Source organism: Colossoma macropomum, unplaced genomic scaffold (assembly GCF_904425465.1).
Source record: "Colossoma macropomum unplaced genomic scaffold, Colossoma_macropomum, whole genome shotgun sequence".
In the NCBI taxonomy this organism is placed as follows: Eukaryota; Metazoa; Chordata; class Actinopteri; order Characiformes; family Serrasalmidae; genus Colossoma; species Colossoma macropomum.
The window spans coordinates 337,498-363,187 of record NW_023495259.1 but is presented as its reverse complement, the minus strand read 5'-3'; the positions used below and the strand labels follow the sequence as shown (position 1 = coordinate 363,187).

At 39.1% G+C, this 25,690-nt stretch overlaps 2 protein-coding genes across 2 annotated transcripts; one reads left to right on the top strand and one right to left on the bottom strand.

Annotated features, from left to right (window-relative positions):
- Positions 1 to 1,145: 1,145 nt before the first annotated feature.
- Positions 1,146 to 7,159, bottom strand: abhd17aa (abhydrolase domain containing 17A, depalmitoylase a). The gene is made up of 5 exons (XM_036561563.1): positions 6,997 to 7,159; positions 4,647 to 5,049; positions 3,298 to 3,492; positions 2,350 to 2,529; positions 1,146 to 1,782 (listed from the first exon to the last, which is right to left on the bottom strand). Exons 2-5 carry the CDS (start codon positions 5,015 to 5,017, stop codon positions 1,557 to 1,559), a joined length of 972 nt encoding a protein of 323 aa, XP_036417456.1. The 5' UTR covers positions 5,018 to 5,049; positions 6,997 to 7,159; the 3' UTR covers positions 1,146 to 1,556.
- Positions 7,160 to 11,472: 4,313 nt separating this feature from the next.
- Positions 11,473 to 23,599, top strand: cdc34b (cell division cycle 34 homolog (S. cerevisiae) b). Its single transcript, XM_036561555.1, has 5 exons — positions 11,473 to 12,299; positions 15,172 to 15,258; positions 17,587 to 17,684; positions 19,166 to 19,300; positions 21,309 to 23,599. The coding sequence occupies exons 1-5, from the start codon at positions 12,114 to 12,116 to the stop codon at positions 21,520 to 21,522; spliced, it is 720 nt and encodes a 239-aa protein (XP_036417448.1). The 5' UTR covers positions 11,473 to 12,113; the 3' UTR covers positions 21,523 to 23,599.
- Positions 23,600 to 25,690: the final 2,091 nt, after the last annotated feature.

The window sequence follows — 25,690 nt, the reverse complement described above, 5'->3', positions numbered from 1 at the left end:
AAAGAAACAGAATGAGAATGTGAGGAAAAAAAATGAGGAAAAAAGAAAAGAAACACGAGAAAGAGAAATGATAGAAAGAATAAGAAGAAAAGAAAGAAAGAATAAGAAAAAGAAGAAGAAACAATAAAAAGGAACAATGAGAAAAAAACAACAGAAAGGGAAAAAACAATGAGAAAAATGAGAGAGAGAGAGAAAGAGAGAGAGAGAGAGAGAGAGAGAGAGAGAGAGAGAGAGCAAGAAATAGAGCAGGAGAGAGAGAACTGGTGTGATTTGTGTTGTGAGGTGCTGAGCTGTGTATGTGTAGTGAGTGTACAGTGATTTACATTGTGTCCAGCTTCTCTGTGGAATTTGTCAGGATGTCACAGTGAGACAGTACGAGGACACAGTCGGAGAGAAAAAGAGCATTTAGAGAGAAATATATACAGAATAGAAAACAGTCTGGAGGACAGTACTGCAGTCTGAGTCTTCATAACACAGAGCTGGACATGAAAACAGGAGATGAGTGGGGAAAAAAGACTAATAGCCCAATAATGGGGGCATCACTGCAGAAAAACACAGACTAAATCTACCTTCACAAAATTTTAACCACTGTTGTGAAAAACTGGATGTCATTTAGTAAATAATTAATAATTCTATTCAGTTCGTTTAGAATTCTATTCACTTCTAAAGGGAGCAGCATTTTTGTCGCATATACACCCACCAGCAGACAGGCAGGATGCATTAATAAACGGACCCAATTAAATTTTCCCAATCAAGGTCTTCTTATTGTCATTTTCACAGTAATCAAAGCTATACTGCTTGCTGGCTAAATGCTAGTTTTAGCAAGCTGGTGTGAAAAAATACAAATATTAGCAGGGCAGGTAAATTTCACACACTTCTGCATGAGCCCTTCCACTCAGTGTTGTTCACATGAATGAAACCCATCATAGGATGAATGAAATGACTAATGAAAAACTGAACCGGGGAAAAACAAGTGGATGAGAACAAAAGCATTTTCTGTCCTTAACTCAATACATATACACATGTCTGCCCCATGTAATGGTCTCCATGAGGGTCAGGCAACCACACACAAAGACACCCAATCTGTCCAGCAGAGAGAGCTTGTCCACAGGAAGGAGGGGAGAGAGATGATGGGGGGGGAAAAGTGTCCTGTGGGCCAGCTGGCCCAAAGTGTTGTCTGAAAAACAAAAACAACACAGAAAAAATTAAAGAGCCTTTGAAAACCTATGAAGAACCTATGGCAGTCTTCTAGCAGGAGCCTTGATCAGAAGAAACAAGAAGACAACACAATCAAGTTTCATGGTGAAGTTTCTTCTGGGCTAGAAGGTCCTGATCCAAGATTGGCATTTACACTGTAGGATATTCTAAAGCTCTATAAAAACCATCCACGTTGTTTCTCCTCACCCCTCAGAGTAAGTGTAGGTGAACGCAGGTCCTCCGATTTGCACAGGCGTCTTCATTACAATTGGTGGCTATGTCATAATTTCATACTGACCTCATGGGTCAAGGAAGTTGCCTGTGTTCAGAAGCCTGGGATCTGCTGCTGGTGTGAATCTTCAGGTGTACTGAGCTGCCACTTCCTGGCTGATGAAGCGACGCAGACGCTCCAGGTACTGGCTGTAGAGCTCGATGTCGTTGTGACCAGCTCCCTCCACCCACAGCGGCTCCACAGCCTTGGGGCAGCGCTCGAACAGAGCCAGGCCGTGAGAGAAATCAATCACCTCATCCTCAGTCCCGTGGATGATCAACACCGGAGACGTGATCTTAGACACCTTCTCAATGCTGAGAAAGAGAAACATATTATAAATTGCATGTATTGAATCAGAATGCAATATTGAAGTGAAAAGGAAAAAAAAAACTGGTCAAAAAAAACAAATCAACCATCAGTCATACATTTTTTTGAACAGATAATGAATGACAAAAAAGTCAAACAGTATAATGTGTCCCACCACTAATTCATAATTAACCTATGCTTTAAACGCATCAGTCACTTCCCTTTCTGAGTTGGCCAGCTATTATCATTATATAATGATATTATCACACACATATGCTTATATATTTGATATGTATTTTTCTACACAGTCCTACAGCTATGTGTAAATAAGCTTCTTGTTGTCTTGAGGGTTCAAATTACCTGTTCAAACATAGTACTGTGCTTTACAATAAGGATATAATATTAAAAAAATCTAAAATGGTATGGAAAATTATAAATAACTATTGTGTTAAGATTGTTATGGCCATCTTCACCAGCCCTGCTTCCCAATTTCCATTTGGCACCTTGTAAAATTAGCAGACAAGCCAGGCAAGGGAATTATGGATAACCAGGATCTGTAGCAGGTGCGTACTAACTTTGGAAAGGCGTCAAAGCAGTAGGTCTTCTTGGTGTCGGGGAAGGCCACCCTCATGCCCGAGGTGAGGGGGGAGTGAAGCACCACGGCAGCACACTCATACCGTGATGCCAGGTCCACCGTAGGTACCGTGCCAATACTCTGGCCATAGAGGATTATATTCTCAGGACTGATGCCATATCTGGAGATTAATTAAAGGAAGAGATTAATGAGGATTACTATTTTAAAAACCCCACAGGCTTTGTATATCACTGTGCTCAGTATCAGTCTATTTTTGCTTCTCTGATCACTAGAGTCACAAAGTTGATGTCAAGCTTGCCTATCCACAGAGCAGCACATGAAAGGAAGTATACATCACTACAATCACATGCAAAAGTAAAAAAAGTACACATACTCTACAGAGAACACGCTTCTGCACATTTAAATGTACAATTACTGTTTATTTGCTGAATTTACATACTGGAAAAAAATAAAACATTAAACGTGGCTGGTGCAAAAGTTAAGGCACTTTTTATATTTTATGCTTTATTTTATTTTAATTTGCTAAAGCCAAGAAATAAATAGAAACTCTGCACTAAAATGTGCAGTAAGAAAGCCATGTTTAAGCTTCTTCCCTGTAGAGGATGTGTATTTATTTTCACTTTTGCATACGACTGTATCTAGTCATGTATGTCAACTTATTTTCACTTAGAAAATTCATATGCAGGGGTATTTAAACTTTTACATATGACCTTACCTGTATGTGCTCCATGAGTAACATAATAGGACTGCCTGAACCTGAATGACCATCTCAGAATAGAAGCACATGCTCAAATAAGCAAAAAAAACCAACTGGCCTTCTGTAGGGTTTTATAGGGTTATGCGTTAAATGCCATAATCCCAGCAACTAAAACAAACTACTAGTGCAATTTGCCTGAATATCCGAACTCTGCTCCATACTTTAACATACCTTGTGCGCAGTGCATGCCAGGCAGCATCTATGTCCGCATAGAGGTTCTTCTCTGATGGCTTCCCTGAGCTGGCTCCATACCCCGAGTAGTCGTAGGAGAATATGTTGCAATTGATGCGTGTGCCGAGACCAATGTAGAAGCTACTCATCTGACCCAGATCCACAGCGTTACCATGGGAGAACAGCACAGTGAACCTGCAAGGACAGACATAAGGAACACTTATGACGCACATGTAGAGAGGCAAGTGTCAAAACTGCAGTAATGCTGGGTGCAGCTGAATGCAAAAAATGGAAAAAGGAATAAATAATAAAGCAGTAATTAAAGTTTTTGTATTCACATGTACACTGCAAAGAGTTGTTACAGCACTATTTAGGCCAAACTATACTGGGCCTAGTTTTCCCATAAGCATCTTTCAGTTAAGATTCATCTTAAGCCATAGAGAGAGTGTGCACTGATGCTCACTCTACCATTTAAGTATCATCTTTGTGCCAAGATGGTGATGGAAACCGAGGCCTTAGTAACTTGTGTAAATAGCAGCACTTGCCCAAGTACAGACAGCGGATATACAAAATAACAGAAACACCACATGAATCACTCACACTCACTGGCCATTTTATACTACTACCATAGAGGTGCACTTCGTAGGTTTACAGGTATGTAGCCCATCGGTTGGTGCACAATTTGTCGACCACTCTCTCTCACTCATCAAAGGAAAAGGACCACCACAGGACCACCGCTGATCATATATTATATATGGGTTTTAGGCCATTCTCAGTACAACAGAGACACTGGCATGGTGGCAGAATTGTACAATTTGTGTTGAATGTGTATCAGTCACAGCAGGCTGCTGAAGTGGTCCTATGGGGGTCCCTTTCTGTTAATGGGCAGGGCAGAGGGGTCTGATAAATTGTGCAGCAAAAGACAGGCTAAAGTTTTAACTGTAAACCTACAAACTGCACCTATATGATAGATGTATCTGATAAAATGGGAAATGACTGTGGTGATTCCGTTAGTATATAAACCCCACGTATGCCTAAATGTCTGCATATTAATGATATATATTTTGTCTTAACATGACCTTACATCTCTGAACTCATAAGTTTATAGGAGAAGGAAAAAAACATTTTTAAATAATGTAAATCAATGTAAGATTTGATCTCTGTTGGTCCATTCTTCCTGAAACATTCATAAAATGTAAAGGGCAGATTTCAAATGGTGTAAAATAATTTTTAAAACTGACAAAAATGTATCAGGGAGGTTGCACACATCTTCAGGATAAAAGTCCTTCATGACCTCACTGACTGTGCAAGCAAAGACAGTAGAAAGCAGCACAAAACCTGACTTGTACCTGGCTGAGGGGGCACAGCGGATATACATGCATCCCACTTTGCTGCCTCGACTGGAGCGGGTGAGGAACACCTCTGTTCCATCCAGCTCCCGTTGGGAATACTGGAATTCTGCTCGCTCAGACAGCTGGAGCTTCCACCTGCCCTCTCCGCCCCTTTCCCCAAACCCTGCCCCTCCTCCTCCTCCTCCACCCATTCGGGATCGCAGTCCCGGGGCCCCCAGGTTGGACGGCACGTTTGGGGTGGAGTCCAGCTCCGGCAGTAAGCTGTAGGTGGGCTCCGGAGGCAGGAAGGCCAGCTTCGCCGCGATCCGGCTTGGGCATGGAGGGCAGCAAAACAGGCCACATAACTCGCTGACGGACAAGCCGTTCATCTTCTGCCACGCTGGAGAAAAGCTGGAAGAGACTGAAGAGGAAAAAAGCAACCGTAATCACATTAGCAGGACAACAAAAGTCAATTTAAACAGCACTGAATCCCTGAGCCTCATCAATTTGACAATTCACATTTTACATCATTACATCATTTTCATGTTTTCTTTCATCATCATTGTTCTCTTTCTACAATATCCAGCACACGTTTCACAAATATGTCATTCAACCATTTGGAATCCTTGCAGGGTCAACCAATCCTGACTGCTGACCTAGCACTGATCTACAGGCTAATAAATACAACCAAACCAGCATTAGTGTAAATCTTGCCTCTTGTCAACAATTTTATCTTTATTCAGCACAGCCAGTTTTTTTTTTTACCCTATCTGCCAAAGAAAAAGAGACAAACTGAGGTAAGTTATCTTGCTAACTTTAGCTTGTTGTCCTCCTTATCTGTCAAGTCATTTCTATCGCTTAAGTAATGTATTCTCTGCACTGTAATGATGATCTGAAGATAGTTAACCTGTTACAGTTATAAGGTGCAATAATATCTGGCTTCCTCACAGTAACACAGCTTGCCAGATAGCCAAAATAAATAAATACATTTTTAAACGACTGAAATAGCCCAACTCTGAAAAATCCACCCCAAAATAGCTGTAATGTAAAAGTTCTTCCCACCATCAAGATACATAATCAGAAAGAGGACTATTTTGTCTTTAAGCAGAAAATCTCACTCTGGAGATACTGCGGCATCACTGTAGGATCACTGTAGTAAGCATTTCACAACAGATGTGGCGATTCTTCCATTTATTCTATTTTTTCCAAAGTGTTCCTTTATGTACATAATATTGATCAAGTCTGTTCGTATTTACAATCTATTGAATAACCAGCGTTATTTGAGAATAAAATCCAAAATTTAAACCTAGATGATGTATATCATAAACAATTTGACAATTCTTTGTGATTTGTTACGTCTGTATACACTATATACAACTATGTTAAGAAATATGTTGCTAAGTGAAACACAGCCAGACACATAAAAACACATAAAACACAGATTGACAGATTAACACAATGACTGTAACACTTGTAACGTAGATGAAAGGTAGCTACTGAAGCACATATTCTCACATTTAGTTTATAAATCAGTCAGATTAGGTGTTTTTGGCCAAACTAGGTTGACCATTTCCATTCTTTTCATGCACATATGATTAGCTGGACTTCTAAACTATCTCAACCAACTATCTGACAGTCTAATGCTAAACTATTAAGCTGAGCTTACCGTTTCAATAACGTTATCTATGCAATTCAAATACGCACCTACACTATTTAAAAAGATGGTTCCTCAAGAGCTCTATAGTAAAGGCAATTACTAAAATTGTTAATAAACCATCCTGAAATGGTTCTTTGCATGTTGAAAAGGTTCTTCGGATTGATGGAGAATGTGTTGTAAACCCTTTTTGGTGCTATACAGAGCCATTTTCAAACAGGTTCCATACAGAACCACACAACACATTGTCCATCAATCTGAAAAAACATTTCACCATTCAAAGAACCATTTAAGCATGAAATTGTTCTGTATAGAGCTCATGTTTCTAAACAGAATTACTGCCTTTACTGAAGAACCCTTATTTTTTAAGTGTTACTGAAATATCGCCAACAGAAAGTCCATTTAACGAGCCGCGGCCAGCTGGTAAAACTGACAGCATTCTAGCTGCTAACTAGCTAAATTAATAAACATATATATGATTTTTCTCCTGTCGCACAAATGAATCATTTATTTTTCTATCTAAATTCCCCCAAGGAGACTACATGGGCGCCGAACATGCTTATAAATTCTTTAAATTATTTCAGCGTTGGCTGGAATACACGACGGTCGCTAATGGTGCAAACCTAGCTAAATAAGCGAACTCAAACCGTTAGCTAGCATAGCTAACCTACAGCCGGGCTGGCTCGGCTACATAAATCTCATACCACCACTTACCAACACTTCGCTGGAGCTCTGAACAGAGTCTAGGCACCTACATATGAGAAGACACCAAACCCTCTCCCCGGTGTTCAGCCTGAGTCCCTAAAAACATCTTGGAAAATCCTGCGAGAGATCGGCCAGCTTCAGGGCTCGGCTAGCTGTTTTGCTAGCCGTGATGGCAAAAGTGAAGCCCGAGATTTCAAAGAGATTTAGCTCCAACGTTGCTACCAAAAGTCACCTTTTTCCAAAATAAAAGTTCAAAATCAGACGATTGATTGCATTATTTATTAAAAACCATCTTTGACAGCTTTCATTTTTATCCTTTACAGCACTATATTTTGAAATGAAAAAGGGTATTTTATAAACATATGTTCAGATTTTGTTACCAATTTATCTTCAAATCAGTCACCAACTAACGTTACTAGGCCTCTTTCGCACACTGTAAGGTACATGTTTTGCTCAGGAGCACAATATGAACTGTGATGAGCTAAAACTGACTACATTTGGTTAATAGAACCAGCTGACTAATACTGTCATTTTTAATTATGTATTTAATTCACCAGAATACATGGGCGGATAAAATAAAACACAGAAATAAATAATGGAAACTAAATCACACTCACAAAGGCAACTTCCCAGATCTGATATATGGCCATACACACCGATCAGACATAACATTATGACCATCTCCTTGTTTCTACGCTCATTGTCCATTTTATCAGCTCCATTTACTATTGTAGTTCTATAATTACAGACTGTAGTCCATCTGTTTCTCTGCATACTTCGTTAGCCCCCTTTTACCCTGTTCTTCAGTGGTCAGGACCCCCATGGACCCTCACAGAGCAGGTACTATTTGGTTGTTGGATCATTCTCAGCACTGCAGTAACACTGATGTGGTGGTGGTGTGTTAGTGTGTGTTGCGCTGGTCTGAGTGGATCAGACACAGCAGTGCTGCTGGAGTTTTTAAACACCTCAGTGTCACTGCTGGACTGAGAATAGTCCACCAACCAAAAATATCCAGCTATTGTATCTGACTTTACATCTACAAGGTGGACTGACAAGGTAGGAGTGTCTAATAGAGTGGACAGTGAGTGGACATACTGTTTAAAAACTCCAGCACTGCTGTGTCTGATCCACAACACACACTAACACACCACCACCACATCAGTGTTACTGCAGTGCTGAGAATGATCCACCACCCAAATAGTACCTGCTCTAGATAACCACTCTGTACAACTGTGGTGAGCAGAAAAGAATCTTAGAATGCACAACATGTCAAACCTTGAGGAGGATGGGCTACAACAGCAGAAGACCACATCAAGTTCCACTTCTGTCAGTCAAGAACAAAATATAGTGGGTGCAGGCTCACCAAAACTGGACAGCTGAAGACTGGAGAAATGTAGTCTGGTCTGATTAATCTTGAGTTCTGCTGAAACACACAGATGGTAGGGTCAGAATTTGTCACCAACAGCATGAATGCATAGACCCAAACTGCCTTGTGTCCAGGCTGGTGGACGTGGTGTAATGTTGTGTGGAATGTTTTCTTAGCATACTTGGCACACTTTGGCACAACTTTAATATCAATCAATTATCACTTGAATGCCACAGCCTATTTGAGAATTGTTGCTGACCATGTGCATCCCTTCATGGCCACAATTTACCATCTTCTAATGGCTGCTTCCAGCATGATAATGCACCTTGTCACAAAGCAAAAGTCGTCTCAAACTAGTTTCATGAACACCAATAGAACACCTTCGGCATGTGGTAGAATGGAAGACTCGTAGCATGAAAGTGCACCTGAAAAATGCAAAAATTGCATGATGTGATCATGTCAGCATGGACCAGAATCTCAAAATAGTGTTTCCAAAATCTTGTAGAATCCATGCCACAAAGATAGAGGCTGTTTTGAGCAAAGGAAGGCCTTACCCAGTATTAGTATAGTGTTCCTTATAAAGTGCTTGGTTAGTGTATATTAATATTATGATATGAAGTCCATGCGATCACCCTCAGTACATTCATGAATAGCCTCTTACTGATATCGGATGATTAATTTTGGATCACCAACTCCACTACAACTCACTCCAAAGGTACTGAATGGAGCTCCATAAGTCCATGGCATTAGGCATGGTGATCTTAGGCCTTGTGTGGTGGTTCCAGAGCATCCCATTCTATTGGCAGTGCTTTTGTGTGTGCAACTGAACTCCTGTATCATCAATGGATGCACCCAAAAGTAGCTTAAATCACTCATGAGAAGCCATATCTGAATACTTTTGGACATAAAGTATGTATTATGCATTGTGAAGACTGTAGAATCGCATTTACACAGTTTTCCACTTCATCCAATTGTAGTCAATCGGCCTAGATATGTTTGGTGTCCAAGTTTGCTTCCTTAGTTCAGCACTGGAGCTAGGAGGCTAATGTAGCTAAAACGTAGTCATCAGCTACATCAGTAGATAGACTTCTGTTAAATTAGCCTTGTAGTTCCAGTGCAAAACTAAAGACGTTTTAGATAGGAAACATGTCTTGGCTAATTCACTGTGTTTGGGGGGGTAAAGAGAAAATTGTGCAAACCTTTCATTTAAAAAGGGGATTTGAAAAAGGGAATTTGACTGATTTTTCAGAAAGCATAATTCAGTCATTGAGATGTGAACAAAGTCATTCAGTGTGGTTTAATGTGAATTGTAGAGAAACATACAGACTCATATTTTCTTTAGAGTGGTGACAGTGGTGGTGATAGGATCCAGAGGTCTGTAACAGAAATATAGCCATTTTATTAATTATCCAAGATGACCAGTGAACTTACATGTATCTTCTGAGTTTTTAATTGTAATGTTGATAAAAATAAGTTGATAAGTCTGACAAAATGCATTTGGGCACTGTTTTGCCTTACAATGCCTTACCATTCTGAAAAATACTTTTTAGGCCAAAACCTTCTCTCAAAACTATTGTAAAACAATATTCCCCTGTAATTTTCCTGCTTTTTACCTAGTAAACCTAGTCATTAAATGAGCTGAATTAGGTTCATTTGTGCAGGAAAATCACGAAACAGTGCTGGATTACGGCCCTCTGGAATATAAGGGGGAAATGCCTCCCTTATAAACAATGGGCCTCATTCACTGATTTTCCTAAGTTCTTTTCTTAAGTTCACTCTTAAGAAAGGTCCTTGATGTGATTTATAATGTGTTCTTACACTGCATAATTGTTCACACCTTTGTGTTCCTGTGCAGTATCCCAAATCCCAAATAAGAAAACATTGATGAATGTCAGATTCTCGTAAAAACTGAGTAAGTGGGTTTTAAGAAGAAATTTCAGTGGTTGGTGAATGAGGCTTAGTGTTCATTTACTGTGACCATATTTGTACATGAGTCTAGTATATACAGGGTGATAATACATAAAAAACACACAGTTAGGGGAAATAAACTTGACAGTACATTAAAGAAAATATTGTAAAGCAGCTTGTTGCCCCACTATCAGGGCATTTGGTCAACAGAGAAAATAAAGAGGATGTGAATTTTTGTCTATTGCTTATATCTATTCCCTGCCTAGGTAAACTAATAACATTATTAGTTCTAACAAAACATTTTAAGCCACATTTCTTTATTAAAAGCACCCTATAGTTAGGACAGAACATTTCATTCAGAGTGGTTTGGTGTGAAATTGTAGAAAAGCTATAGAGAAACTTACAAACTCTGCTTTTCTTTACAGTGGTGGTGATAAGAACCAGAGGTCACAATGTCTATAACACATTTTATTTACTATCCAAAACCACCAGAGAACATTTTGAGTTTTTACATGTAATGATGATGATGGTTAAAAAGTGCTAAATCTCTTTCTTTGGGGACTATTTTGCCTCACAACACCCTGCATGTAACTTTCCACCAAGAATGAATGAAAATAAATGAATTAAAGTACATTTTAAGCCAAAACTTTATCATAAAACATTGTCTCAGACATCAGTCAGTGTATTTATAACCATTTTGTGTAGTAACTTTCTGTGAGGGAGATTTTAGAGGTGGACGTCTGGTTCCTATCAGCACCACTGTGAACAATTCTGACTCTGATTCTCCAATTCTGAATCTTCACCATTTAATTGTGTAATTTTTTTTCGACGGAATTCCCCTTTAACCAGAAACAAGTGCTTGGACATGGTGCTACAAACTACATTATTACACATGCTACGGTCTTTGAAGAAAGACAAACTCTTGCCACACATCTCAGCATGTTCAGTCTAGCACAGGCTTGAGAATTCAGTCTGCAGTATTTCCTGTTAAGTATGATTCACTACCGACGGGATATAACGTTAGATTTTACGTCACAGCTCCACGGAGTTTCGTCACAGAGGAGCAAAATGTAATAAATGTAGTGATTTATAAAAATCATAGTGTTATTGTTTCTTGTATTATTTTTCTCAGTGTTCAGAAGTCGGAGGCGGAGTTATCGCCTTGTGAACTTCATTACCCAGAGTACACTGCAAATTTATTGACGAGTGGAACAGAGGAAAAAAAACACATCAGAGCCAGTCTGCCAAATCGACCAACGGCGAATAGTCACTCAACAAATTTACTCGTTCACTCAGATTTCTCCTCAGCGAAACTTTAGATCGCTTTCGAGCTTCGTAAGAGGTCTATACGCTTTAAGAAACGCTGTTCAACAGACTCAGTGACTACAGTAGCCAGGTCGTCGCGAACTGTACAGTCTAAGCTGACTAGCTCTGTGGTTTCCAGCTTTGCTGCGAAAACAAATCGGATTCGCTTTGCTGGTTCGCTCATATATTTTGGCACGAAGGGAACTCTGACCTTGTTGTTTACATGGGCGCAGGGCAGAACATGTATAATGGTAGATAGCTGAAAACTATTCGTTTAATTGTGCGGAAAGTGGGACATTTAAAGGCATTTCGGCGTCTGTTTTAGCTCGCTGGCAGGCTGGCTAAGCTAGTCGTAGGGAACTCCAAACAAACAAAAGACGTTTTTGTGTAGCTTGCGAGCTAGCGAGCTAGCTACCACACAAAAGCCAGCTAGCGCAACTCCGCTTAGCTTAGTTTGAGTTGGCTGGCGTAAGACAGCGCTAGCTCAGACGTCTTTCCACTTCCACATATACTCATTTGTTAACTCGTTTAAAAAAATATCTCAGAAATGGCTCAGCACAGTACGTCTCACGTCGCGAGTTCGCAAAAAGCGTTAATGCTCGAAATGAAAAGTCTTCAGGAGGAACCAGTCGAAGGCTTCAAAATAACACTGGTGGACGAGGCAGATTTGTACAACTGGGAAGTAGCCATTTTCGGACCCCCAAATACACTCTACGAAGGGGGTTATTTCAAGGTAGGTTAACGCGCTTCATATTGTCAGTATACTGTTATTCGTACGAGATGTGATTTCAGCCGTTTACCATTTAGCCAGCTAACGCTATATTTAGCAGCCTATATTTAGCCTGATGTAGCTACTCGGCTGCCCACATAGTGTGAAGCCCTCAGCAGAGCTAGCTTTAAGGCTTTTGGTGCTCTTAAAACATATATGAAACCCAAACGGTGGTTATTTAGCACTATTTAACCATCTACATTTAACCAAGCGAGTTATTAGTGCCTTTAAATATATGTAATCTGTCAAGCAGGTTTGGATTAGTGGTATAGCCTAGCTGGGTTCGCTGCCTCGCCAGGCACTTATTTGCTTCTTTGTTCCTGTTCTTTCTCTGTCAACAATGCCACCATCCAGTAGCTGTACCCTGTGTAACGTTATGTTTGGCTGTTTAGAAGTACATAGAGATTAAGTGTAAGGCAGTAAGATGATGCTTAAAAGTTGCTCTGCTTTTCCGTTTTACACTGTTTGATTTTTGAAAGCTCTAAAGGAACTGATCACTTTTGGGTCCCTTGTATTCATGACCTAAAATTAAATACACGCAGTCTCACTGTAACCTTTGGGCTGCGAATTGTTTAACCTTTTCATACCTGACCTCTATACAAATCTGTGGCCAAACGCTTGGTTCACCTTTATATTGTTCTGTCCCTTTTGTTGCTTTCCTAATATGTGACAGTTTGCCCGAAGTAAGAAGAAGAATATGCAAACCAAGAGAAATCGACCCAAGTTTCAGTTCCTCAGCAAGCAATAAGGACCTGGATCCTAAATAATAGGCTCATTGTCTCACCAGTGTTTTCCGGTGGAGATATAATTACTAGATCTACATCTGGTTAGATTCTACTGTGAATTATTTAATCAGTTCCAAGCAGGCCTGGGATTATTATGGCAGAAGTGAGTGGATTGTTATGAAGGGATTTTTTTTTTTTTAAACTAGGTCATGCTGATGAAAGTTCAGTCCTTGCCTTTGTTTACCCTGGTACAGCACAGTGGGCTTGGCAGATTCAGTGGCGTCATTGCCTTCTGCTGGGGCTGGATACAGGGCCGTGCTCAGACTTGAACAGTGACAGAGCTGGAAGTGTGAGCTGCTCCCCCTCCGAGTGCAAACCAACCTGCAGGGCCCCCTGGGGTGCTGCACCAGAACCAATAGTGCTGCTTGCAACTGTTCTCACTGCTCACCAGGATAAGCTGTGCTTTGTTAGAAACCCGCACAAAGCTGGAGACGATGACAGTTCTTCTCGTAAAGAAAAACGGTTCTTAGATGCATCACGATTCTCTGCAGAAAGGTTCTGCATCGATGCGCAAAACATTATAATCGGATCTTTGCACAATAAATGTGTTTAATATTGAAACATTTTATCAGAACCAAATATTTATGATAAAAATAATCACTGAAGTCTATACAGTTTACAATGTTACACAAATAACAAAAGATGTCAGAAAAAATACTGAATTATGTGTTTTTGGTTCAAACTTATTAGATAAAGGGGTAACAAGTGCACTGTATACAGATGACAGTCACATTCAACTAAACTAAGCTATTCACAATGCATCCTGGTTTCTGATTTTTATAGCTTATATCTTTTTCCCACCTCAGTATTTATTCATCTTCATATGTAGCTATAGCTTAGTTGAATTTGAATGCACCCCACACAAAGAGCTCTTAATAAGTCTACAGGACTATATTTTTGTTCCACCATTGAATGGGTTTAAACTTAAAAAAAAATAAATAAAAAATAAATATATTTTTTTTATTTGATCTCTTTTTGTATGGCACATTGAATACAGTATAGCCTATAGTGTTTATTTTTTATCAAAAATGTTTGGTACTCTTGACATATTTCTGAATACAAGCTTCATGCAAATGTCTAAGGTCATAATGTGATGTTTTGTGTATCAATCATTCCAGGGAGAATTGCATTTCATTTAAGAATTGATTATTTTTCCCACCCATAGTAGGGGATAGACATCAAAACTCAAGATGCTCGTTTTGTAATCGCAAATGACGTGAATCGAAATCAAATCGAGTTGTGAGGTGCCTGTAGGTTGGAAAATATTCACTTTTCATTTTGAGGAAGCTCTACATAAGGGCTTTTTTTATCATCTCATCAGAATTTTATCATAAAGAAAATCTTTGTGTATTTATGGAGGATGACTTTCTTTTTTTTTCTTATTTTTGAATTGTTAGCTGCACTTCCTTGAAATAGCTTTACTTTCAAGACTCTGTGTCTGTCCCCAAGTATTGTGTCTCAGTGACAGTTATTTGATAGTAGCTATGTTTTAAAAGCACTGGGCCTGGATCGAGTTCAACAGAGCGCAGTACCCTTATGTAACGACAGATTAACCTAGTTGTCTTACTGCCTAAAAATGTACTAGCATTGATTCAACCCTGTTTTTTCATTTCAAGGCCAGTTGTTAATTCGTTTTTGTTTTCGTTTGCTCCGTTCCCCACTGGCCCATCTGCATTGTTTCCCTGAGTTGTAATGCATCTCCAATCCAATTATCAGCGGCTGTCCCAGTGTCTCCCGACCGCCCTGCTTAGGGAGGGAGCGGCCGCCTCCAGCCAGTGTCTCTTTATTAGGGAGGCAGGCCGTGCCTGATCACTTCGCTCCGTTGGGGCGTTAATGGATTTGAAATGGTCTTGAACTTCACAGCACCGTCGGGCTGCCTTGTCTGTCAGTGTAAGGCGTAAAATCAGTCTTGATTAGGTCTGTGGCTGTGGTGCTTGATGCCCAGGCTCGAGTTGATTCCCTAAGTTACTTTGCTTATTTATTTAATTCTCCTCGTTACAGTGTTTGTTCTAGTCTTCTTGGTGAACATTGGCTGTTTTTCTTCACTCCAGGCACGTATCAAGTTCCCTATCGACTACCCCTACTCCCCACCCGCCTTCAGATTCCTCACTAAGATGTGGCACCCCAACATCTATGAGGTAAGAGTGTGTTTTTATCACATCACACTGTCATGTTACCAATGTGATTTTACTCCATGGCAGGTGTTGGACGTCATCCTAGGTTTTAAACTCTTCTCACCCCATTTGCAGTCTATTAATAGTTTGTTGCTGCAATAATCAAATGATGTGAGTGGAAGTAACAACATAGTGTTAAGTAATACAGAAATGATTGCTTAGTTCACCATTTGTTTATGCTAAATTATAAGAATATTAGGACTGTCATCATTGCTCGGTTGAAACGGATGTAAATAATAAAAAATGAATCAGTTGGGTCTCTTTTTGTTGGGTCTCTTTTTGTTTATCTTTTTCAGAAGCTTTAAAATACTCTGCATGGTTTTTATTGTTCAACAAAAAAAAAACAGACAAAAAAACTTTACTCAATTAACTGTCAAAATAATCTGTAAATTAACTCAATTCTGATTAGTTCTGCAATAACCCTATCGATAATCGATAGCCCTAGGTATATCAGACAGTCTGTAATGTAAGCCTCTTACTGTTGTAAATAACTTTGCCAATAACACTCGCAATGTACAGAGTGAGAGTTGAGGGGACAATGGCCTTTGGGAGTGGATGAACGAGGCGAACGAGGCAAACAGTTATGACCTGACTTGGCAGCATTTCTAGGCTTTCTGAATAATATGAATGTACGGTATTCAGAGTGCCTTCCGGAGAAAAAGCATGTTTTTCTTGCCTTTTTATGTTGAACCAGTCCTTCACTTCTGAGAAAGAGTATATCTAGAGTGCCTCTCCAGAACACAAAGCAAAGGACCAAAGAGAGCCCAAGGCTCAAACATACAATCAGAACCATTCAAAACACTGCGTAACACCCTCCCTGGCAATTCTCAAGTAAACTACTTACACCAGGCTCCAATCCATCAAAATAAAAGCAGGCAAGTATAGTCACAAAAGCTGTCATGTAATTTGAATGGCTCCCACGGCACTGGTTCTGACTGTTTTGATATGTAGCATGGTGTGTATATTCAATTATATGTCACATTAGTTTTACTCAGAATTTAAAAACCTTTGTTGTGAAAATAGTAAAGCATGAACAGTATATAGATGTATCTCTAGCACATACATGTACGCAGCAGCTTCTTTGGACCCAGAAAAAAAACAGGGCTTGATGTTGTTTCTAGGGACATGCACTCGAGTACTCGGTTAACCGCTATGTTTCGTCAAGGGACAGCAGAGAAAATATAGAGGCTAAGAAGTTAGGGAAATGCCGATTTTTGTTTTTTGGCAGAACTGTAAAATGTAGCAGTTTTGCAGCTATTTTATACTTTGCTACTATGAAACATGAGTGCATCAGTGTGATTGCATTGTTAAGCATGCAACTCAGAAGGCAGACATATCACAGCCAGCTCTGTCATGGTCTTTTTGCTAGTTAAGCTAAATACTCCAGCTGAGCTTAGCTAGGTCCATAAACAGTGAACATGTTCAAGAAGATGAGGAGTCCAACATGGCACCAGTGTTAGCTCGTTAGCTTCAGGCTGAGGCAGTCTCCATTACTCATCCAATGCAAAAATGTACCAATGTTTTTGAACAGTAAACTATATTTTCAAATCATAACTACCTGTGCTATCATCTAAAAAAGCAAGCCTACAGCCCTACACTGATTTTGGTCGAAGTCTGTTTTTGGTTGTTGCTTTTTCTGTCTCTGCGGTTAACCGGCTATCCGTTCATGAACTCTTATAGATACTTGAGTATTAAAATTAATCTGAATGCACATTTTTAGTCGTTTCGCATCTGAGTTTCTCAAGTCATTTGTGTCATACATGTATTATCCATACATCACTTACATGCTTACTGTTTGACACTGCTGGAACTTGGTAAATATTACAGCCATTCACATTATCAGAATCAGCTGTTAATCTGTGGATTCTTAGAGTTGCTGTGGTTGAGTTGGCACTGCAAGGGGTGTGAGAGGAAACAGAAGCGTGGCAAACAGGCTGGTGCCATTCTTTACATATTTTTTGCTAATATCCGCTGCCTTGACAAAAGTGCCATGACTGGTGTGAGACTTCTGCAGTTTCTTTTTTTCTTTTCAGTTGTGTCTGAAAAAAGAAAATGTGTCTGAAATATCCCTCTAGGCAGATTTAGACAGTTTAATGGGATAACCTTTGTACACTCCTTATTTGTGGTATACCGGTAAAAAGATGATAATAAAACTCATTCCTGTAGAAGAAGTTGAGCCAGTATATTGCTTATTACTATGCAAGTTATGTAGTTAAACAAGTCTTTGTTACAGTAGCTACAATACACTTTAAGCTTTGTGAATTAACATCTGCGCTGGTGTTTGTCTTTCAGAATGGCGATGTGTGTATCTCTATCCTTCACCCTCCAGTAGACGACCCGCAGAGTGGAGAGCTGCCCTCTGAGAGGTGGAACCCAACACAGAACGTCAGGTGAAGAAACGGCTCGCGTAGCCCTAGTCACGCCTTGTTTTGCTCTGTGTTCATGTGTGCGCACTTGTTTTGCCAGTTTTCTGGGATTGAATCATAGGGGCCTCTATCATACCAGCCATGTAATAGCTTTTATTTTGTCTTGTTCTCATTTTGATGTCGCAAATTGGTTTTATTATGCCAACTGATTATTTCTTTCTGTGCTCTGTTCTCCTCTTATTTACTCTCAGTCTGTATAGAACAGTTTTAACTGAGCACAGATAAAGAAATAATCAGCTGACATGACTTTCTTCATCTGTGCTCAGCTAAAACTGCTCTCCTCTAATTTGCTCTGTCTGTGTAGAACAGTGTGCTTATCTATTTTGGTTTTGTGGTAGGAAGTGTCTACAAGTCTTTCCTGTCCTAGATTTTCTTCTTCATTTTGCTTCAAGCTTCTCATATCGGGTTTCACATATCTCTCTAGCGTCAGAGGAAAATCTCATACTTTCCTGGAAGTTGCTGCCGGTTTTGCTGTTGGTTTATTTGCGTGTGTGTACTTTTAAAGAGCACCTGTCACTAAGCACTGAAGGACATATTTTTTTTCTGATATGTATTTAAAAAAAAACAAAAACAAAAAAAAACAGCGTGTCATCTGGTAGCTCATGTTTCAGAATGATCTCAACACAACTCTCAGCTCTGATTTACTGTCACACATTTCTTCTCCTTTAACATAATCAACTTTTTAATTCAATTGATTTTTCAAAATATCAGCATTATTGAATTAAACTTGTAAACAAATTCAGAGTATGTCAGAGTGGTTTGATGTGAAATGCTTCATTCCTACAGTCAGAATTGCTCACAGTGGTTGTGATAGGAACCAGATGTATGAATGTTATTGCATGAAATGGTTATAAATACATTGTCTGATGTCTGAAACTTTTGTGATAAACTTCGTCACACTTTGGCCTGTTTTTTCAAAACATTTATGGAGGAGTGGTATGTCCAGGACACTGTCAGACAAAATAATCATCAAAGAAACCCCCCCATTATATGAAATATATTTGCTACGTAGATGTCGCTCCCCCTGTTTCACCATATATAAAATATATATAAAATAACACACTATATATGTAATTTTATCATGTGTGTATATATAATTTTATTATATATGTCATAAAAACAATGTTGTCTTAGCACCCAAGTAGGTGAAAGTAAGACTTAAGATGTTTCTCTGTTCTTTTTTGACCTTAACGTTAGGCTATATAAAATAGAGCGTCAAGGTAGTCTATTGTTTCTAGAAGCAAGGGGCCAGAAAACAGATGAAGCTGCTTTGTGCGCTGGTACTGGCTTGTATTAATATTGTTTGTCATTTATTTCTTTCTTAGTACTAAGTCAGTCATTTTTCTTTTGATTTTCATGTCATAAAGTGCTCTATAGGCCCGAGGACCACCAAGACCATTTTATGATGCGGTAATAGTAATCTTGTTGTCTGTTATGTTTTTCAGGACTATCCTACTGAGTGTCATATCCTTGTTGAATGAGCCCAACACTTTCTCCCCTGCTAACGTGGACGCCTCGGTCATGTACCGCAAATGGAGAGACAGCAAGGGGAAGGACAGAGAGTACGCAGAGATCATACGGTAAGATTAATGTTTGATTAATGTAGTAGTAAAAGACAAAAAACAAACCCTAATGTAAAACACGCCATTCATTTTTTTGTGTGGTAAGTTTCTGGCACTGTACGGTGGAGAATTCGTTGTAAAATGTCTAGATTTAGATAACATTTAGCAGGTGCATGCACACTTTCTTGATTAATGTAATGGCCATGCTGGCATTATGTTACCTAACATTCATCAAAGATATCTCAGTTAGCGATATTGACGGAGCTATGAACCAGCAGGCTGTGAGCTAATTGACCTAGTTTTGTCTTTTGTCTAACATTCTTTTATTGTGGCTCATAGTGAGGGAAGGTCATTGTGTGTAAGCTCAAAGTATCTAGAAGGGATTCCTTCATGTGGTATGGAGAGTAAGAGCATAGATTGTTTAGATGCCAAGGTATAAATATTAATGTCAGTGTGAATCATAATGTGTTTTCCTTCCATACCTTGAAGCACAGTTTTAGGGAGGTGTTTTGAGGGATCAGTACAGTTATTTGAGCTGATTAACCTGATCGCAGTTCTTGTCTACAGTTGTTTAGGGCTGCAAATATCAAGTTCATTTTCAAATTTTCTGTTGAATATTATTTCGAATGTTCTTAAAAAAAAAAACATTTTAATAACTGAATAGAGGAAAAACCTTTTACTCTTATTGTTGGTGTAAATAATAATAATAGTAGTAGTAATATTTTTACTTATTTATTTATATTTTATTTTTTGCACCATTACATAAATTGCCTTAAAAATCAAAATACTACAAAAACACTTAAATAATTATTTCACAGCAAGGAGCATTAAACTGTGCTGATCCTATTCAATCTGGCAACCTTGATCTGGCTCTGAACCGCAGTGAGTGGTGGAAGGTTCAGAAAAGTGGCAAACTTGTTGGTTATTTGAATGACTTTTTCACTTTCAAGCGTTTTATTAATCAAATTCATCAAAGATTATCAAATATTTTTTAGAGGTGTTAACTTTCACAATGATATGTCAACATTGCAGTAAACAAGCAAGGAATGGTTTTGTCAGTTGGGTTGAGGCAAATATTTGCAGAATATAGGCAGAAAATATTTGAGTCAAGTTTCTTAAGAAAACACTGGCTGAGAACATGTTTACGGGGAATGTTGGTTAACTTGTTAGCTAGGTTGTTAGCATGTTGGTGTGCAGAACAAGTGCAGTGTAAAAACATGCAAGTCCTACTTGACCCTACACAATTCTAAGTAACTGTAGACATTTTCTGTGTGACATTTTCAGTGCGGTATATCATTTAATTTCAGCTAAATATTAGCTTACATAACAGAACCAAGATGGCTAATCAACTGAGTTTAGGTTTGTACTTTAATAGTTGCATGAAATGAACAAAAAAAGACAGTGAAATTGTTAATTGCAGTTATTTATATGACAATTAAGAGCTAAAATAGAGGTTTAGAGGTAGCAAAAGCCATTTCATTACAATCAAAGATTATGGGAAAGCAAGAATTTTATCTTATAAATGGTATGATATGGTTAGCCGTGCTTCATATGACCAGGGACATGAACAGTCAAGATAGCAAAAGGTACATTTTGATTTCAGGTAAACTTGTTTTGGGAGCATTGATACAGTTCCACAGAAACAATCAGGGTGTGTTGATTCAGCTGAAGTTCAGGTGAAGATTGAGTCACAAACATGGTGAAATGTGTTTAAATTGCCGCCCCCTTGTGGTTAGAAGGCTTACTGAAAAAACTCATTTACAGTTTATCTGCCTCACGGCAGATAAACTATCACAGTGAAACTGAGGAACCGCTTTGTGAGCTGAAGCTGTGCTTCATCAGATTTCACCACATTTTCACATGTTTTTCTGATGATGTGACCAAGATTGAGGTCATGTGTAAATATGTGGAAATAAAGAAAAGCACATGGCTTAAAAGTGTGTTAAGTTGGCATTGAAAGGGGAGAAAACTGCTTTTATTTTTTGGCATGTTTTTAAGCTTGTGTATGTATGTGTTTGTGTTACAGGAAGCAGGTTCTGGCCACTAAAGCAGAAGCAGAACGAGACGGCGTAAAAGTTCCCACCACGCTGGCGGAGTACTGCGTGCGCACACGCGCCCCAGCAACCGACGAGGGCTCTGATTTGTTTTACGACGATTACTGTGATGACGAGGACTTGGAGGATGATAACGATGAGGACTGTTGCTATGACGAGGACGACTCAGGAAATGAGGAGTCATGACATCACCATCTTTCTCCTCTTCATCACCATTATCTTCACCCTGAAAAGTTGAAAAGCTGTCGCATGTATTCACTTTCACTTGGATAGCTGTTTTTTTTCTTGAAAAGAACTATCATTTTTTTTCCAGTTCATGTTGCTCTGATTTTATTTCTAGCTGGAAAATGAAGCATTCTGTTCTCACTTTGGTCTTGGTTGCTTTGGTCTCCCATCCGCTTTTAAGGTTCACTGAGGGTTATTTTTCTTTTTTTTTCTTTTTTCTTTTTCCTCATCTAAACATTTTTTTTTGTGCATTTTTTTGTGAAATCCAGACGCCTCTGCTTTGTTAGACACATGAATGAAAGGTGGAGTGATAGAATGAATGATGGACTATGAATTGGTGAATTAGTGCTTAAAAGAGGGTGCTTTTTATACATGTTTAATTTGGTTATGCCTGTTCCATCTGTGACGTCATTTGCGTTACCCTTCATCCAGTTTTCTCCTGACAGATGTTTTAAACTGACCTATCCAAGCTCTGCCCACGTCTTCTTTCAACTGTTGCAATGTTGGAAAAGCTTACAGAACGTTAGCAAAAGTTCCATTTAAACCTTATGAAAAAAAAAATGTGCATAACTCATACAAACATTACTTGGATCACAATCTTGGTATTATGAGTCGCTATGGGGGTTTAAGTTTAAAATACTACTCAGCTGAATAATATTGTAGCTGGCCTAATAGAATTAGAAGTGACAGTGGCAAATTTGCCATCATGCTACAAACTGCACTACAGTTTCTCATTAGGTTGAATAAGATTTTTACCAGTGTTCTGTAAAGCTTCCAACTTGGCAACAGCTGCTATAAAAGAATGCATTTGTAGTTGGAGCTTGACTAGGTCAGTTATGGAGAATTAGCAGGTCTGACCAGTTCAGCAATAAAAAGCAATTTTGTCTACTTTCACGCTTCAGAGATGAGACATTTGAATTGTCTATAGCAAAGATCTATTCGTTCTGGTCTGGGGTGCCCTTAAAAATGCATTTTCTTGCTCCAAACGTTCTTGATTGAACTATTTATCAAGGCTTTTCTGAGTTGAATCAAATGTTTGGAGCATGGAATACACCTGACTGGGTAGTGCATGGGTCCCTCAAAACCAGAAACATTGGCCTATAGCTGGTTTTAAGTGAGTGTAGGATCAGTCGCCTACTTGCAGATATGTGGCAGAGCTATGGATATTGAAGGGATGCTTCATTTTTGGTTGCCATTTTTTTGGACTGTGGGGAAACCCTGGTGTGGAAGCAGACTTGCGCTGATGGTTGCCCTGCAGAGGCCTGAACCCCTTATTGCTATGTGAAATCCCACACATTATTTTTAAGTGCGTACAGTTCAAATCATTGTTATCGCGTATTCCTTCATGTCCCGAGAGAGGGGGGTTCCCTATCGACAGAAGATGGGAATCATGAAGACAAAAGGGTGGGAAGGTGTTCATTGATTGTCTTTTTTTCCGATGAGCTTAAACTTGTTTTTGCAATGCCAATATAGTATCGTCCTCTCATGAATTTCATTTATTCTGCTCCTAGGTTTTTTAATAGAGAATGTACCACCCCCCCCCCAAAACCACGACATAAATTCCTTCATTTGGGACTATCTGGCTGATTTCTCCTGGACTTACGGAGGGTCATGTGTTTTGGTTTCGCATTTTTACACTCAGTAAAATGATGGCAGCATCAGCATCAATTCCTGTAGTTAATTTCACGCCTTCAAGCATTTGGAGACCGGAGAGGGCTTTTAAATACATCGGCATTGACCATTTTTCAATTAATTCCACGTGAGCTCATTTTAACTGACTCTCAGGATAAACTAAACAACTAAACAAGAAGGGGAGAAAAAAAAAATCCAGCAACATGAATGGAAGCTCCTTTTTTTTCCTTGTAAACAGCAGCGTAACCAGTCTTTCAATTCTGTTTTCAAAGATGGTTTACAATCTTAAACCTCGATGCTGATATGCACACATGGGTATCTGGCTGATCATTTTACTGACCTGTATGTATTTTTATGGTTTGTTGGCCTATTTAAAACTGAAAAATAAAAAATCTTTATTAGAATAGTTCTGGTTCTGGCGTGAAGGTGTTCATATCTGCACTATGTAAAACTACATGAAACCAGCTTATGGTGAAAGAATGCAAATGCATGCAAGTCTTCAAATGTCTTGGAGTGATTTGCAAAAGTTTGGCTGCCCTTGGTCAAACTGTGTTTTGTTGCTGTTCTAAGTGAGTTTAACACATCCTCTACAGAGAACACATTTCTGCAGATATTAATGCATGGGTACGGTTTAACTGCTGAATTTAACGTTGTGAAAAAATTGGCCTGTGCAAAAGGTATGGCACATTTTGTGTTTTATTTTTCCTGTTTAATAAACTCAGCAAATAAGTAGAAATGGCCACTAAAATTTGCAGAAAAGTGACATATTTAAGAGGATGTGTTAACTTATTTTCACTCTCAACAAAACTTCGGGTGTTCATACTTTTGTATGCGACTGTATACAGCAGAGGTGCACAGTTCCAGTCCTGGAGGGCCAGTATGTAGCACAGTTTGTTGATTTACTTACTCAAACACACAGGATTAAGTGGTTGGTATAGTGTAGTGAGTAACACCGTTGCCTTCTATGCTGTAGATTGGGGTTTAATCCCCCATCTGGGCAAGAACCTACACTATACCAGTAAAATCCTTGGGCAAGACTCCTAACACTACCTTCGCCTACCTGTGTAAAAGTATCAAATTGTAAGTCGCTCTGGATAAGAGCGTCTGCCAAATGCTGTAAATGTAATGTAAAAGATTACTTTTATATGTTAATTGCTGGGTTTAGTTGGTGTGTTTGAGCAGGGGAAACATCCAAACTGTACTGGACACCAGCCCTCGAGAACGAGTTGTGTACCCCTGGTAAACAATACTTTCAATACTTAGACATGGAAACTAACTTTACCTACCCAAAGTTCCAACATTCTGATTCTTGGTGTAAATTACTATATGATGGTAATTAGCCAGACTTTGCTTACTGGTAAATATTCCATATGTGCCAGTCTGAGTTTTCCCCTGAAGATCATAGCCAGCAGTTCTCAGACAACTTTGGATATTACTTACATGTCTCATTCAACTCTATCTGAATCAGTGGGTCTCTTAACAGCTACAAAGCAACTCATTTGCTTTGTTTTTCACACACTGCACATAGTATCTTTAAACTCAAGCAAAAATATTCTTCACACCAGTGGTCTCTAAATCTCTACTTACAAGCTTGGTGTGGGCTTATCTACCCAGAACAGTCATTGTTCATTTTGACATGACCATCTTCCAACCTCTCTTGGTTGTTTCTGTTACTGTGCCTTTAAGACTGATATACACGTATGTAAGCTCTGTTTTGATTGGCTGCCTTGTATTGTGCTTCAAAAAGCACTCAGAGCTGAAACACTCCTTATAACTTCAGTGTGAAAGGGCGGAGATAAACTGCTGTAGCCTGAATAGGTGGAGATAATGGAAATGTCTTGATTTTCATGACATCACAGGAACAATGAATTCAAAATAGGCTGTTTTTGCAGCTTAGTTTCTATTTATGGATGACGTGGACTGAGGATTGAAAGATGATTTTGAAACTTTATTTCCAAAAAGTGGTTTCAGTGGTTTAAGCCAGGTGTTTTAGAGCAAAGAATACTCAAAAATGTGCAGACTGGGAACCTCAGTTTTAGCTCTTTTTTTTTGGTTAAATTATGCAAGACACTGACTTGCTAGTGTCTCTGATCAGCACATGTTGGTCTTTAAATGCTCCAATGCTGGCTTTTCCCTCTTCATTAGTGTAGGCATTACATTTTTCTACTCTAAAACCTACTAAACCTGGTAATTAACTGATAAAGTTTATAGGCACCTGCTTAACCAGCATTTCTTCTGAAGTCAGGGGCATTAATAGAGTTTGTCCCACTTTGCTGCAGTTCCAGCCTCTACTCCTCTGAGAAGGCTTAAGATATTGGAACATTGCTGTGAGGATTTGATTGCAGCCACAAGAGCATAAGTGAGGTCAGGTACTTATGTTGGATGATTAGTTCTGGATAACAAAATCCAATCCAGCTCGTCTCAAAGGTCCTGGATGGAGCTCCATTACTCCATAGAACACAGTTCCACTGCTCCACAGCCCAACTCTGGGGGTCTT

Bases quoted from the DNA above. Each gene is read 5' to 3' on its own strand.
- cdc34b (XM_036561555.1), top strand. From the start codon at position 12,114: ATGGCTCAGCACAGTACGTCTCACGTCGCGAGTTCGCAAAAAGCGTTA. The intron at 15,259-17,586 runs GTAAGAGTGTGT...TTTGTCTTTCAG, and splicing joins GGCACCCCAACATCTATGAG to AATGGCGATGTGTGTATCTC. The intron at 19,301-21,308 runs GTAAGATTAATG...TTTGTGTTACAG, and splicing joins GAGTACGCAGAGATCATACG to GAAGCAGGTTCTGGCCACTA.
- abhd17aa (XM_036561563.1), bottom strand. From the start codon at position 5,017: ATGAACGGCTTGTCCGTCAGCGAGTTATGTGGCCTGTTTTGCTGCCCT. The intron at 3,493-4,646 runs GTACAAGTCAGG...CTGTCCTTGCAG, and splicing joins CGCTGTGCCCCCTCAGCCAG to GTTCACTGTGCTGTTCTCCC. The intron at 1,783-2,349 runs GTTAGTACGCAC...TCTCTTTCTCAG, and splicing joins TGCTTTGACGCCTTTCCAAA to CATTGAGAAGGTGTCTAAGA.